The sequence below is a fragment of the Rhinoderma darwinii genome, chromosome 3 (genome assembly GCF_050947455.1).
Source record: "Rhinoderma darwinii isolate aRhiDar2 chromosome 3, aRhiDar2.hap1, whole genome shotgun sequence".
Taxonomy (NCBI): Eukaryota; Metazoa; Chordata; class Amphibia; order Anura; family Rhinodermatidae; genus Rhinoderma; species Rhinoderma darwinii.
In genome coordinates, this window is record NC_134689.1 from 4583898 (window position 1) to 4599355 (window position 15458).

Here is a 15458-nt window from a genome sequence, read left to right on the forward strand (position 1 = left end):
TGATTGTTGTATGTCGGCGCAAGTCCTGAGGGGTGGAATCTACGCTACTAAATGGGTCGTCACTCAGCTTTCCCAGACTCCTGATTGGTGAATCTGCTTCGCCATGGTGATGCAGTAGGGATTTGCCAATCAGATGTCTGGGAAAGCTGGGTGACCCTGCCGGGAAGTGAACGTCTTCAGGGTCCTGCATGGCTAATGGCAGGGGAAGACGTAATTAAACGGTGATCTCCAACCTTGTGGAACTACAACACCCACCATGGGCGGTCAGGGTATGCTGGGAGTTGTAGTTCCGCAACAGCTGGAGAGCCACAGGTCGGAGGAAAGTCTGAAGTAACTGGATATGCTGGGGCTAGACGGTGATAACGTGGCGCTTCCGATGCGACTTCATTTATTCCTTTACGGGGGAGTCGCAATCTTCCTCGTCACTGAAAAATGTCCCAGAACTTCGCCGTTTTAATGGCCGCCACGCGGACGTATACTATGGTCGTCTGAATTTGGCCTTCGCGCTTTGAAAGTTTCTGCAGCAATTCCGCAGAAAGTAGAAGACAATCCGGCGCCGAAAAAAAACGCACCATTTCCTACGCTTTTTTACTGCAGAAAAAGGTGCGGATTTTGCGTCGTTTTTCTCAATGCTGTGAGATGGCGACATCTCCGAAAAACGCAGCAATTCAGTCCACTTTCCGCAGCAGGAATGGACATCCCGCGGTACGGAAAATACGCACCGCAGGTTAAATTCTGGTCGGAATTTTCACGCAGCGTGCGGATGAGATTGGTTACATCTCGCCCACTTTGCTGCTACTGTATTTTCCGTCCGCAATTCCGCTGCGTGTGGACGAGCCCTTAAAGTTGTAATGAGGCGTTAGCGGGATCCACACCCCTTAGGCTACATGCATCGGAAAATACGCACCAAATACGGTAGAAATTCGCAGGTAAAAACCGCACCAGGCTGCGCATTTTTCGGTGCGGTTTTTACGTTTTCATGTGTAAATCGCGGCGGTTTCATGCTGCGTGTTTTGGTGTGATCTTCCTCTGCACATAGAATTCGCAAGCGGAAAAGGCAAGAAATATCGACATGCGGATATTAAAATCCGCACCGCAGGTAAATTTACGTGCAGAAAAATACCGCAGCCTGTACATAAGATTTCCTTGAATCTCATGGTCTATGCCGGTACTGTCGTCGTGCGGCCATGATGCTGCGTGTGACTGAATTCCGACCACAATGGGTCATAGTGTATAACTGGCCACCCGTTACCAGTGAATAAGGTGACAGAACACCCCAAATGTTACACTAAACTCCTCATCGGTCAATGGGAGTACTAAGATGGCGGCAGACGACTTCACTCGTGAGGTGCCGTACATTTTGGAACTGCGCCCTCCCGTGTTCCCCGTCCATTGCCGTTGCCTCCCGCTCTCCTCATACTTCACTGTCATCCCTGTACTCGGCACACACGTCGCAGCTCTGTTTATTACTCGTTCTTCGGCATTATAGAATTCCATTACTCCCTGACTAGGCGAAGCCGCCCGCCCCACTGTACATCCCGACATGCACTGCGAGCTTGGATTCTGATTGGCTCCTGGCTGAAGGCGGGAACTGTGAGCGGAAGCTGAGGAGAGGACGGCGGCGGGACAGAGGGAGCGGCTGCGCGGTCAGATCTCCGCTTATATTTGTATAGTTATTAATATATTCTATAAGTAGCAGCTTCCATGACAACAACACCATAAGATACGCGGAAAAATGGCTACATAATACTGTATATGTACATTATACCCCTATAGATCTATGTGTACATTATACTCTTCTATACCTGTATATACATCATACCCCTATATGTACATAATATTCTTATATACTTGTATGTACAATGTACCTATATAACCCCTTTATGTACATTATACCCTTATATAATACCTATATGTACATTATACCCCTATATAACACTTATATGTACATTATATAATACCCACATGTACATTATACCCCTATGCTAAACCTATATGTACATTATACCCCTTTATAATACTGTAAATGTACATTATACCCCTATATAACACCTATATGTACAGTATATAACACCTGTATGTACATTATACCCCTATATAACACCTATATGTACATTATACCCCTATATAACACCTATATGTACATTATACCCCTATATAACACCTATATGTACATTATACCTATATGTACATTATACCCCTATATAACACCAATATGTACATTATACCCCTATATAACACCTATATGTACATTATACCCCTATATAACACCTATATGTACATTATACCCCTATATAACACCTATATGTACATTATACCCCTATATAACACCTATATGTACATTATACCCCTATATAACACCTATATGTACATTATACCCCTATATAACACCAATATGTACATTATACCCCTATATAACACCTATATGTACATTATACACCTATATAACACCAATATGTACATTATACCCCTATATAACACCTATATGTACATTATACCCCTATATAACACCAATATGTACATTATACCCCTATATAACACCTATATGTACATTATACCCCTATATAACACCTATATGTACATTATACCCCTATATAACACCTATATGTACATTACACCTATATAACACCTATATGTACATTATACCCCTATATAACACCAATATGTACATTATACCCCTATATAACACCAATATGTACATTATACCCCTATATAACACCTATATGTACATTATACCCCTATATAACACCAATATGTACATTATACCCCTATATAACACCTATATGTACATTATACCCCTATATAACACCTATATGTACATTATACCCCTATATAACACCTATATGTACATTACACCTATATAACACCTATATGTACATTATACCCCTATATAACACCAATATGTACATTATACCCCTATATAACACCAATATGTACATTATACCCCTATATAACACCTATATGTACATTACACCTATATAACACCTATATGTACATTATACCCCTATATAACACCTATATGTACATTATACCCCTATATAACACCAATATGTACATTATACCCCTATATAACATCAATATGTACATTATACCCCTATATAACACCTATATGTACATTACACCTATATAACACCTATATGTACATTACACCCCTATATAACACATGTATGTTATACTCTTATATACCTGTATGTACATTATACCCCTAACACCTGTATGTACATTATTCACCGATCTAACACCTATATGTACATTATATAATACCCACATGTACATTATACACCTTTATAATACTGTAAATGTCCACTATACACCTGTATAACACCTATATGTACATTATACCCCTATATAACACCTATATGTCCATTATACCCTATATAACACCTATATGTACATTATACCCCTATATAACACCCATATGTCCATTATAACCCTATATAACACCTATATGTACATTATACACTATATAACACCTATATGTCCATTATAACCCTATATGTACAGTATACACCTATATGTACATTATACCCTATATAAAACCTACATGTACATTATACCCTATATAACACCTATATGTACATTATACCCTTTATAACACCTATAGGCACAGTATACACCTATATAAGACCTATATGTACATTATACACCTATATAACCTATATGTACCGTATACCCCTATATAACCTATATATGCAGTATACCCCTATATAACCTACATGTACAGTATACCCCTATATAACACCTTTATGTAGATCACACTCTAATATAATACTGTATATGTACAATAAACGCTCGTATAATGCCATAAATTGACGATACCCCTATATAATGCTGTATGTACATTATATTATCTCTACTATAAGCATCTTGATGTATTGCGGCCCCTCTCAGTGATTTATTCTGTGGCTCTTACACCGGTTTCGTATACGCACCTCTTCCTGTCGCCGGTCTTATTATCCCTCCCCGGGTTGCGGTTGATTCCCGGTAACTGGATAATAAATCATTTATTCCGTCACTGAAGTTTTCTATTGTTTCTGTTTGTCAGGTGGGAATGACGATGTCCGTGGGTCAGACAGGAGACCGGGTGAAGCCGGGGCAGACGGGATCCAGCGGGAGCGGGTCTGCGTGTTTCGGGCAGGTGGGTAGACGTTCCTTTTCTAAACTTGATGTTGAAGTAACACCGTACAGTATAGTGCTCGACCCATCACATAACCACGGGTCAAAACTGTCCGTTTCATGTTCTACCCTGTGATATTATCCTTTTATAATGTACAGCAAATACCTGCGGCCTCCAGCCGGTGCCAAACTACAACTCCCAGTATCCACTAACAATTGCTTGCAGGCTGGCAAGGCATGCTGAGAGTTGTAGTTTCGCTACAGCTGGAGAGCCACAGGTTGTGACCGCTGCTTAGGGCCGGGCAATTATCACCTAAATCAAAAGCACGATTAATTGAACATGTGACCTCGATTACTGAATGATTATTTAGGCCACACCCCTATTTGCATGCCACGCCATTGAATTAAGATTTATCCCCCGAGTCTGCTGTATATAATGTACCCCCTGACATTGCCCCTACACGGTATAATGCTCCAATAGCTGCCTCTACATAGTATAATGCCCCTATAACTGATTTCCACACAGTGTAATGCCCCTATAGCTGCCCCCACACAGTATACTGCCCCATATATGCACCCGACACAGTATAATACCCCCACATCTGCCCCCAATAGTGCCTATTAAAAATAATAATATACATACTCGCCTAACCCCATTCTAATGACGTGTGGAGGAGATCCCGGTGGCTTGTGCGGCACGGAGCAGACAGGCGCGATGACGTCACTGCCTCGTGTCCGGCCATACATAGTGAATGGTAGAGCAGGGACCTTACGGCTCCCTGCTCTACCATTGGATTCAACGGTGTCTGTGTCCTGAAGATGCAGATACAGTTTAAATCGGGAGAAAATAATTGATAAAACCGAAATTCGCAAGATGACGTCGATGAATTTCGATTAATTGCCCAGCCCTGCCACTGGTATATAGTTTTACCTTCAAAGCTATTTTTAATGTCTTAATATATAAAGTCCTATATACGTATAATGTGTATATAATGTAGATGTGTATATGATTTGCAGCATAAGTACACTGCGGATGAATATCAGGCTGTACAGAATGCTCTGCGGCAGAAGCTCGGGCCGGAATACATCAGCAGCCGGCAGGCAGGAGGGGGACAGAAGGTGGGTAATGTCTCCTCAAGTACTGCCTCAGGCTTCATTCATTGTAGGACTGGTCCTTGCGACACTCGAAAAAGCAAGAATTGGATCCCGTCTAAGTAGGTAAAAGCTTCTCTGCTTTTCTCCATCGGATTCAATCTATTTTTACAAACCAAACGCAGCACTGACATGTACCATAGGATTGAGACCCTTTAAATTTCTCACTTCCACTACGTAGACCAAAAACAAGGAGAATAATCCTCATTCTTGGATAGTCGGCAGACACGAAAATTGTTCCTTTATGGCCTCAGTGGTCAATAACGTGGAGGGTACTCGAATCTGTGGTTCTCCGTTTGTTGCAAATCTACAGCTGCAGACTGGGAGTTGTAGTTTTACAACAGGTGTAGAGCCACATCTTGGACGTCACTTTGCTTTAGTGTAATACACAGATACAGCCTTTAAAAGGGTTGTCCAGTCATAAGAAATTCATGGCTTGGCCTCAGGATAGGCCATCAATAACTGATCGGTGGGGGTCCGACTCCCAGCACGCCCGCTGATGAGCTGTTTGGAAGGGGTGAGCGAGCGCTGCGTCCTCTTCATTCCTTACCTGCTTGTACTGTAAATTCAAGTAAATAGGAAAAGACTGTAATACTGTGAACCTCTGCTACAAATGTGTCGGCCCTTCACAGTATGAGCAGTGACTGGAATTAAACAGCTGATCGACGGGGGTACCACGAGTCGGACCCCCACGATCAGATATTAAAGGCCTATTCTGAGGATAGCCCATCAATTTCTTATGATAGGACAACCCCTTTTTAATCTCAGCTAACATACGGCTGTTTTTGACTTGTTGGTCAGTGCTATCTCCAAATCTGTGAAGCTCCTAAATCTTTTACTTCTGTGTGAATGATATCGGCAGCTCTTGGTATAAGCGCCACCTTAGCAGTCCGCAGAATAGCCAAGAAGTTAAATGTCCCCTTTTCTTGAGTATGTGGAGCCAAAACTGCTTTTTTCCAGGAGTGGGACATACATTTTGGCTGGAATATCACCTCTTGTGTATGTCCCTATATTTTTTTTTTTTTTAAACTCGTTTTATTGAAGGAGATACATAAACACCATGATACAAGACATTTCTGGGCCCCCGCACAGCGGACATGCCCTACATTGAATACAAAAGTGCGTGTTACAATATCATATCAGCAATGCATGGCATTACAATCTCTTTCAAATTTAAACAGGTAATAAACTAAAACATAGTATACAAAAAACCTTTTCACAATCGTTCATAGTGCATGGTGCTCCATATTTTAGAAGCAATAATATATCACCATATGCAGAAGACAGAGATCCCACAAATCTCGATTCCATCTAAGCGATCTAGGGTACCTATAATATCGCATCTCATCTTAAAGCTTATACATTACCCAAACAGATAGGAGAGGCAACCTCCTCCCTTCCCTTTACAACACACATTAAGTGGGGGCTGCTTCAAGAGCCCTAGATAAAGCATTGTTGGAGTAGGATGTGAGTTCAGAATTACACCACTGATCCCACACCCTATGAAATTTATCCGGACATCTTCTATTAACATACACAATTCGTTCATAAGGTATCATGGAATTAATCATTTCTATCCACATAGATTTAGTGGGAGTACGAGGATTCATCCACCTAATAGCAATAGCCTTCCTAGCTATAAATAACGTCTCTCGAAGGCACGTACGTGTTGTATGAGCATACATCCCATCCTCCACCAATCCAAATAGACAAACTCCTGGTTCCAGTCTAACTGGAACTTCCAATACCCGGGATAACAGGTCAGTAACTTCAGTCCAGAAAACCTGAAGCAGAGGACATTCCCATATCATGTGATGAAAATCCGCAGGTTCATAAGGACACCTATGACAACTGGGGTTAGGCCGTCTACCCATTTTAAAAAGACTGACCGGGGTAAGATAGCTCTGGTGTATGATGTAGAGCTGTATAAGCTTGTTGTTAATAGCAGGAGAGACGAATCTATGTGACTCTAGTAGATCCAATCTAGAATCCTCATCTAGGGATGGGATCAAGGTCTGCCACCTGCCCATTGCTGGGAGATCCGCTTTATTTGCCTTCGCATGTATAAGGTAAGAATAGATAGATGAGATTAATCCTCCAGGTCCCTGTGATCTAATAACCCCAATCAAGGGATAGGTGGAAATAGGTGTTTCTCTTCCCCTATACTGGGTCAGTAGTGAATGGCGCAATTGTAAATACTTATAGAAAGCTCTTCTCGGAGCTTGATAGGTTTCCTCAACTTGAGTAAAGGACAGCATCACATTATTCACAAATAGATCTCCCACCGTATTTACCCCTAGTGTCGACCAAAATGTATCATCCTGTGAGGAGAGTAACTGATCTAGTGCCTCATTCTGCCATAGGGGTGTTTCCGCTATTATTTGGTCTTCTCCTGAGATCTTAAGTGCCGCCGACCAGACATTACGAGCCACCCTATGTATCGGTAAAGATTTCCTACTAAGGGGAAGTGAGGGTTCTAATACAGGCCAGAGTTTAGGAATATCTAAGTATTTTGCCAGACATAGTTCCAATCCTTCCGGTACTTCAGGTGACACCCAGGCAGCCATATACTTGAGCTGACCCGCCAGGTAGTATAAATATAAATCAGAGAGGGCCATTCCCCCTAGATCTCTGGGTCGTTGCAATTTTGCTAGCTGTAGCTTAGATCTAGAAGATCCCCATATGAATTTAATTAGTTGCGAGTCTATTTCTTGGAAAAATGCCCTTGGGATATATACAAATATGTGTTGCAGAATATAAAGACATTTAGGCTGAACCACCATTTTGATAAGATTGATACGTCCTGCTACGGAAAGAGGTAATCCTGACCAAATCTTAAATTTGTCTCGAAACATCGGTATTAGGGGAGCAACATTTGCCTGTATCATGTCAGCATCCAATCTCGTGATTTGAATTCCCAAATACTTAAAACTAGGAACCACCCTCAAACCCCCTACCAATGATCCCACCATACCATTTCTGCGCGGGGAAAAGTACATCAGACACGACTTGCCCCAGTTAATGGACAGTCCAGAAAAATCTCCAAACCTATCAATTATGGTCATTGCTTCATCTAGGGACTCATCAGGAGATGACATAAATAGCAACAGGTCGTCAGCATATAATGCCACTCGGTGTTCCGCGGAGTCTAGGGGTATACCCCGGTAAACCACATCCGATCTAAGTCGAATAGCTAAGGGTTCTACAGCGATTGCAAATAATAAAGGTGAAAGCGGACACCCCTGTCTGGTACCACGAGCCAAATCAAAGTATGGGGAGAGCTGTCCGTTTAAGAACACCGCTGCTCTGGGATGAAGATACAATAAGGAGACCCAATGACAGAACACAGGGCCAAATCCAAACCTCCGCAGAACTTGAAGTAGATATGGCCATTCAATAGAGTCAAAGGCCTTTGCTGCATCCAAAGATGCCAAGGCCCAGTCCGCACCCTGTCGCGATGCAATCTGAGAAACAATTTGGACTCTGCGTAGGTTGTCCGACGTACTTCTCCCCTGTATAAACCCGGCCTGATCAGGATGGATAATAGAGGGCATAATACCATTAAGTCTATTTGCCAATACCTTAGTTAAAATTTTATAATCTACGTTAAGTAATGCTATAGGCCGATAGGAAGAACAGTCCAAGGGATCTTTATCTGGTTTAAGTATCACCACTACTGTGGCTTCATAGAAGGAGTCGGGCAGGGACCCCGCTAACAAGGATTTATGGTAGGTCTGAAGGAGTTCTGGGAGTAACTGCTCTTGGTATTTCAAATAAACTTCTAAAGGTATTCCATCCGGTCCCGAGGCTTTCCCCTTAGACATATCAGTCACTGCCTCATTCAGCTCTTCTATCGTGATCATACTATCAAGTAGGAGACTCTGTTCATTAGTTATAGAGGGGCAGGGGACAGATTCACAATATGCCTGCAACTCTTCTGCCGTTTCCGTAGTTCTAGAGACATATAAGTCTTTGTAAAAATCAGAAAATGCAGAAAGTATATCTGACGTAGCAGTGAGAATAACCCCATTAGGGCTTCTAATTTTCAAGATAGCTGGGGAGGAAGTATTCTGATGGATGAGGTGTGCTAACAGGCTGCTGGATTGGTTTCCCTGTTCAAAATACTTCTGGTTTGCAAAGAACATTTTACGCTTGCTTTTTTCCGTCAAATACAGCAAATATTGTCTTCCCGCTTTTAACCAGCTGACCCTATTGTTCTCCGATGGGTCCGAGACATAAGTGTCCTCTAGTACCTTGCAGAAGTTAGCTAGTTCCTGTTCCCTTTTAACCGATTCCTTTTTAATATAAGAAATGGAGGACTGGAGACAGCCCCTCAAATAGGCTTTTAATGCATCCCAGTAAGCTGAGTGATTTGTACCATTTCCGTTGCCCTGTGTGTAAATATGAATTTGATCGGGAATGCGATCCTGCTGGGTAAATTGAGTTAACCAAAATGGATGTATTTTCCTACAGATATGGCTCCTTCTCTGGGACGTGACCAATTTAACCATCATAGGGGAGTGGTCAGAAAACACCCGGGGTAAATGTTCTACAGATGAGAGCATCGAACATGCTCGTACATTACCGCAAATGTAGTCAATCCGGGACAATGCATTTCTCCCCGGGGTATAACAAGTATATTCTAGAACATCCGGCCACATATACCTCCATAGATCATGCCATCCCACCTCTTCCAGAAATAGCAATAAAGAAGGGGGTCTAGCTATACCGGGGGGATCTGTCCCCACATCCGGACGAAATCTGTCCAATGTAGGATTTGCTACAGTATTATAGTCTCCCATGCAGAGGACCGTAGCTTGGGGATACTCTGATGCAAATTTGGCTGCCTCATATAGTACCGCTAGGGATTGTGTCGGGGGAATATAAATACCCAGTATGACAAAAGGATGACTCTCTATCCAGGCATGTACAAAAATATATCTCCCATCTGGGTCTTTTTGCATAACTCCTGGCTCCCACCTTAGGGACTTGTGAATTAACAAGGAGACCCCCCTGGAATATGAGGAGTGCGTGGAGTGAGCTGACCATTGTATCCATGGCTTCCTCATAAATTTAATAGTGTCTGACATTAAGTGCGTTTCTTGCAAACATATTATTTGCGGGCCTCTTGCCCTGATCTGTGAGAAGATTTGATTGCGTTTACGTGGCTCTCCCAGTCCCCGCACATTCCAAGATATAACACTTAGAAACATCATGCACCGCTAAATGAACGATCCTTAAAATACAAAAGTAGAAGATTTAACAAAACAACAATAGTAGGAGGGTGAACTCAGTCGCCCTATCAAGAAAATCTTCCGAACTAGGGGAATATATCCCTTCTGAATCACGGGGGTAGCCTGTGTGAGACTGGAAACTCCACACAGACTATTACTCCAACTTCCCTCCTCCAGCGTCTCCAACCCACATAAGACAGGCATACAACCCGTCACATTAGAACCCGCAATAATATGGAGTATCTAGTCGCCTCAGATCGGTCTAGCAACCCATTCATGGACAATCCCAATCCAATATCAACAATATAAGCAAAAGTAAAATACAGTGGTTAGAGAGAGCATACATTCAATGAAAACGTATCAGATATGCATATATTATACCACAACGCAGCAACCTGGATCACCGTCAAGAGAAGAGGATAATAAAAGTTCCCGGAGCAGTCCTCAGCTCCACAAAAGTCCCAGAGTCTCCGTGTCCACGATTCTAGGTGTCGGATAGTAAAACCACAATCATGGTCTGGGGCCTAGGTTATTTCGGCTGTTCAGCCATTCGTCAGCCTCTCCCGGAGTATTGAAAAAGATAGATTTATCATGATGTACAACTCTGAGCCGTGCTGGGAAGACCATGGAGTATTGAATCTGAAGATCTCTCAACCGTCGTTTAATGCCGACAAATGTAGCTCGAGCTTTCTGGAGTGCTGCAGAGAAATCTGGAAAAATCGTGACCGTAGCGGCGTTGTGTGTGATCTGGCCTTTTTGGCGCGCAGCTCTCAAAATGGCGTCTCTATCTTTGCTGCTGAGTAAGCGAACCAACATAGGCCTAGGCATGGCCCCTGGCGGTGGTGGTCTGGCGGGAACGCGATGTGCTCGTTCAACCGCATAGGCCGCAGACAGTGTAGCATCAGGCAGCGTATCTTTGAGCCATTGCTCCATAAATGTCCCTGGATCTCTGCCTTCAGCACGCTCTGGCAGGCCCAGGATACGAACATTATTCCTGCGCATCCTATTCTCAAGATCATCCGATCTTTGCGCCCATGCTTCTGCAGCCCTTTCCAAGGCCCCGATTTGCCGCGCCACAGGAGCAGAATCATCCTCTATTTGCGAGATCCGAGTTTCGGTATCACGAACCCGGTCTCTTAGCTTCTGGAGATCCTGACGCATCAATCCAAGGTCCACCTTAACCTCATCTATTTTCCCAGTAAGAGAAGTAGTAGACTCACGTATAGCAGTCAGGAGCTGTGCTGTGACTTGTTTCAGTGATGGTTCCGGATCCTCATCTCCCTGAGGGTCCGCCTCGTCATGCTGCTGTCCAGGAGTAACGGCGCCATGATGGCTACTTGCTCTGGCGAACTCTTTAAGGCGGTCAGCGGCCGCCGAATTGCGTGTCTTGCTCATTTTGAGCTCTCCTCTACTGTGCCTGCGATTGCCCCACGTTCAAGAAGTTTTTGCGGGAAGTTTTACAGCAGGATTAATGCAGAAACACCGGAGCCGGGACGGAGCTCTCACAGCATGCGACTGCTCGCGGCGGAAGTCAGCCACGCCCCCCCCGTATGTCCCTATATTTACTCAAACAGATGGAGGTAATGGTCAGTATTAGGCTATGTTCACACCTGCGTCGGTGCGTTTCGTTGTTCAGTTCCATCAGAGGAGCAGAACAAGGGAAGCAACTGTTCCATCGACTTTAACCCCTTCCCGACATCCACCGTATATAAAGCATACGGTTCACGTCGGGTGGGGGAGTATGGAGCATGTCGACTGTGTTACAGCTGACACTTCCAGATAACGAGAGGGATTCCGCTCGTTTAGCACGTTAAATTCAGCGGTCAATAGCGACCGCGGCATTTAAATGACTTTTAACAGGGGGGCGACCCCTATAACTTTCCACTGCCCCCCCTGTGGTGCAATCAAGGGTTGCTGTTGGTTGGCCTGGGGGCCTGATGAAGACCCCCAGGTCTGCCATCTTTGAATTCCTACGAAGCCCTGCCTCTGGCACGGCTTCATAGGAGACTGTCAGTATCACGTTATACAGTATATCGTGCCAGGGATCGCTGGTTAAAGTCCCAATGTAAATTTTTTTTAACATAACTGGTATCCATGCATCCGTAAAAGTAAAAAGTCTGAACTATTGCAATATATCATAATTTAGTCCGCACTGTAAAAAATTTAAAACTTCAGAATTGCTGTTTTTTGGTCATTTCATCTTCCACAAAAAATGAAATAAAAAGTGATCAAAAAGTCTCATGTACCCCAAAATTGTACCAATAGAAACTACAGCTCGCCCCGCAAAAATTAAGCCCTCACACCGCTCAATCGCCGGAAAAATAAAAAAAGTTATGGCTCTCAGAATATGGCGACAAAACTCAAAATCTGTTTTTTCCTTGTAAAAGTAGTAAAACATAAAAAAAGATATGAATTTGGTATCGCCGTAATCGCGTTGACCCGCAGAATAAAGTTAACATGTTGTTTTTACCGCACCGTGAACGCCGTAAAAACAAAAACACCTAAAATATTAAGGAATCACAGATTTTTCCTATTTCACCCCACAAATATTTTTTCCCCAGTTTCCCAATACGTGATCTGGTACGATAAATGGTGCTTGAATATCTACAACTCGACCCGCAAAAAAACAAGCCCTGATACGGCAATATAGATGGAAAAATTAAAAAAGTTGCCGCTTTTGGAATGGGGGGAGGAAAAAAAACCAAAAGTGAAAATCCAGAAAATGTCTGCGGCAGGAAGGGGTTAATGGGTTCCGTCAGCTTTCCGTCGGGGGTGTCTGTGATTTTATCGGAGATAATGGCGCAGCCCCTAACGGAGCCGCCAACGCGATTGTGAATGAGGCCTTAGAAAGCTAATTTTACCACAACAAGGAATGTCAAGAATTTACTTTGGTGAGGATTTCGCCCTTCCATCAATATTACGCACAGATTTTCCAAATTATTGAAAAGTCTGCCCAACGTACACAGTCCTTGTCTCTTCTCTCAGGGGCTCAGGGGGTTTATGGACAGAAATCTGCCTCCTCCTCCATCATTATCTTTTGTTTGCTCGTTATTTTTTTTTAGAAAATTCATTGATCAGTTAATCAGATAATAAAAATGTACAGTTACTGCTGATGTGGAACTATAAACAAATGTATTCTTTGTCTTCTAAGGTTTGTTACATTGAAGGGCACAGGGTGATCAGCTTGGCCAATGAAATGTTTGGATACAACGGATGGTCTCATTCCGTAACTCAGCAAAATGTTGGTGAGTGTCTGTGCGTCTATGACTAGAGACCCCCCCCCCCCCCCACACACTATTGTCACGCAATGATTCCTCCACTGGCAGATTTTGTGGACCTGAGCAATGGCAAGTTTTACGTCGGTGTGTGCGCTTTTGTAAAAGTCCAGCTCAAGGTAAAACATTTTTTATTCTATTGTCTTTTCTTGCCTGTCATATTTCATCTCTGCACAGATGGAGCAGATTGTGTTGATGCATCAGGTGTATTCTGATGCTAAACTCTATAGCTATTTAAATATGGACCATGCGTCGTTTTACCCTTGTGTGGGGGTAACAACAATGGCATGAGAGAAGGGCTGGGCAATAAATCGAAACCGAAATTCAGCACTTTTAATTGATGCCATCTTACGAATTTCGGTTTTGTCAATTATTTTTTCTTCAGGAAGCAGAGACTTCAATTGAATTCAATGGTGGAGCAGGGGACTCTAGGGGGCAGTTATGGGGCATTATACTGTGTGGAGGGCAGTTATGGGGTCATTATACTGTGTGGAGGCAGTTATGGAGTCATTATACTGTGTGGGGCAGTTATGGGGGCATTATACTGTGTGGAGGCAGTTATGGGGACATTATACTGTGTGGAGGCAGTTATGGAGTCATTATACTGTGTGGAGGCAGTTATGGGGACATTATACTGTGTGGAGGCAGTTATGGGGACATTATACTGTGTGGAGGGCAGTTATGGAGTCATTATACTGTGTGGAGGCAGTTATGGGGACATTATACTGTGTGGAGGCAGTTATGGGGACATTATACTGTGTGGAGGGCAGTTATGGGGACATTATACTGTGTGGAGGCAGTTATGGGGACATTATACTGTGTGGAGGCAGTTATGGGGACATTATACTGTGTGGAGGCAGTTATGGGGGCATTATACTGTGTGGGGCAGTTATGGGGCATTATACTGTGTGGGGCAGTTATGGGGGCATTATACTGTGTGGAGGCAGTTATGGGGGCATTATACTGTGTGGAGGCAGTTATAGGGGCATTATACTGTGTGGAGGCAGTTATGGGGACATTATACTGTGTGGAGGGCAGTTATGGGGACATTATACTGTGTGGAGGGCAGTTATGGGGACATTATACTGTGTGGAGGCAGTTATGGGGGCATTATACTGTGTGGAGGGCAGTTATGGGGGCATTATACTGTGTGGAGGGCAGTTATGGGGGCATTATACTGTGTGGGGCAGTTATGGGGCATTATACTGTGTGGAGGGCAGTTATGGGGGCATTATACTGTGTGGAGGGCAGTTATGGGGACATTATACTGTGTGGAGGCAGTTATGGGGGCATTATACTGTGTGGGGGGCAGTTATGGGGACATTATACTGTGTGGAGGCAGTTATGGGGGCATTATACTGTGTGGAGGCAGTTATGGGGGCATTATACTGTGTGGAGGGCAGTTATGGGGACATTATACTGTGTGGAGGGCAGTTATGGGGGCATTATACTGTGTGGAGGCAGCTATGGGGGCATTATACTGTGCGGAGGCAGTTATGGGGACATTATACTGTGTGGAGGGCAGTTATGGGGGCATTATACTGTGTGGAGGCAGCTATGGGGGCATTATACTGTGCGGAGGCAGTTATGGGGACATTATACTGTGTGGAGGGCAGTTATGGGGGCATTATACTGTGTGGAGGCAGCTATGGGGGCATTATACTGTGCGGAGGCAGTTATG

At 43.6% G+C, this 15458-nt stretch overlaps 1 protein-coding gene across 3 annotated transcripts in view; it reads left to right on the forward strand.

Moving 5' to 3' along the window:
- Nucleotides 1–1591: 1591 nt before the first annotated feature.
- The window catches only part of RAD52 (RAD52 DNA repair protein), a 58396-nt gene continuing 44529 nt past the window's right edge, over nucleotides 1592–15458 (forward strand). For 2 of the 3 annotated variants that reach the window (XR_012882276.1, XM_075855718.1), the window contains exons 1-5: nucleotides 1595–1667; nucleotides 4046–4138; nucleotides 5134–5235; nucleotides 13654–13747; nucleotides 13829–13896. Coding sequence is in view for 2 of the 3 variants with exons in the window: in XM_075855718.1 (XP_075711833.1) it covers nucleotides 4052–4138; nucleotides 5134–5235; nucleotides 13654–13747; nucleotides 13829–13896 (351 nt within the window). In the remaining variant the exon portion in view is untranslated. Of the gene's footprint in view, nucleotides 1668–4045; nucleotides 4139–5133; nucleotides 5236–13653; nucleotides 13748–13828; nucleotides 13897–15458 lie in introns of all 3 variants that reach the window. The other variant, XM_075855717.1, reaches the window with a different exon arrangement.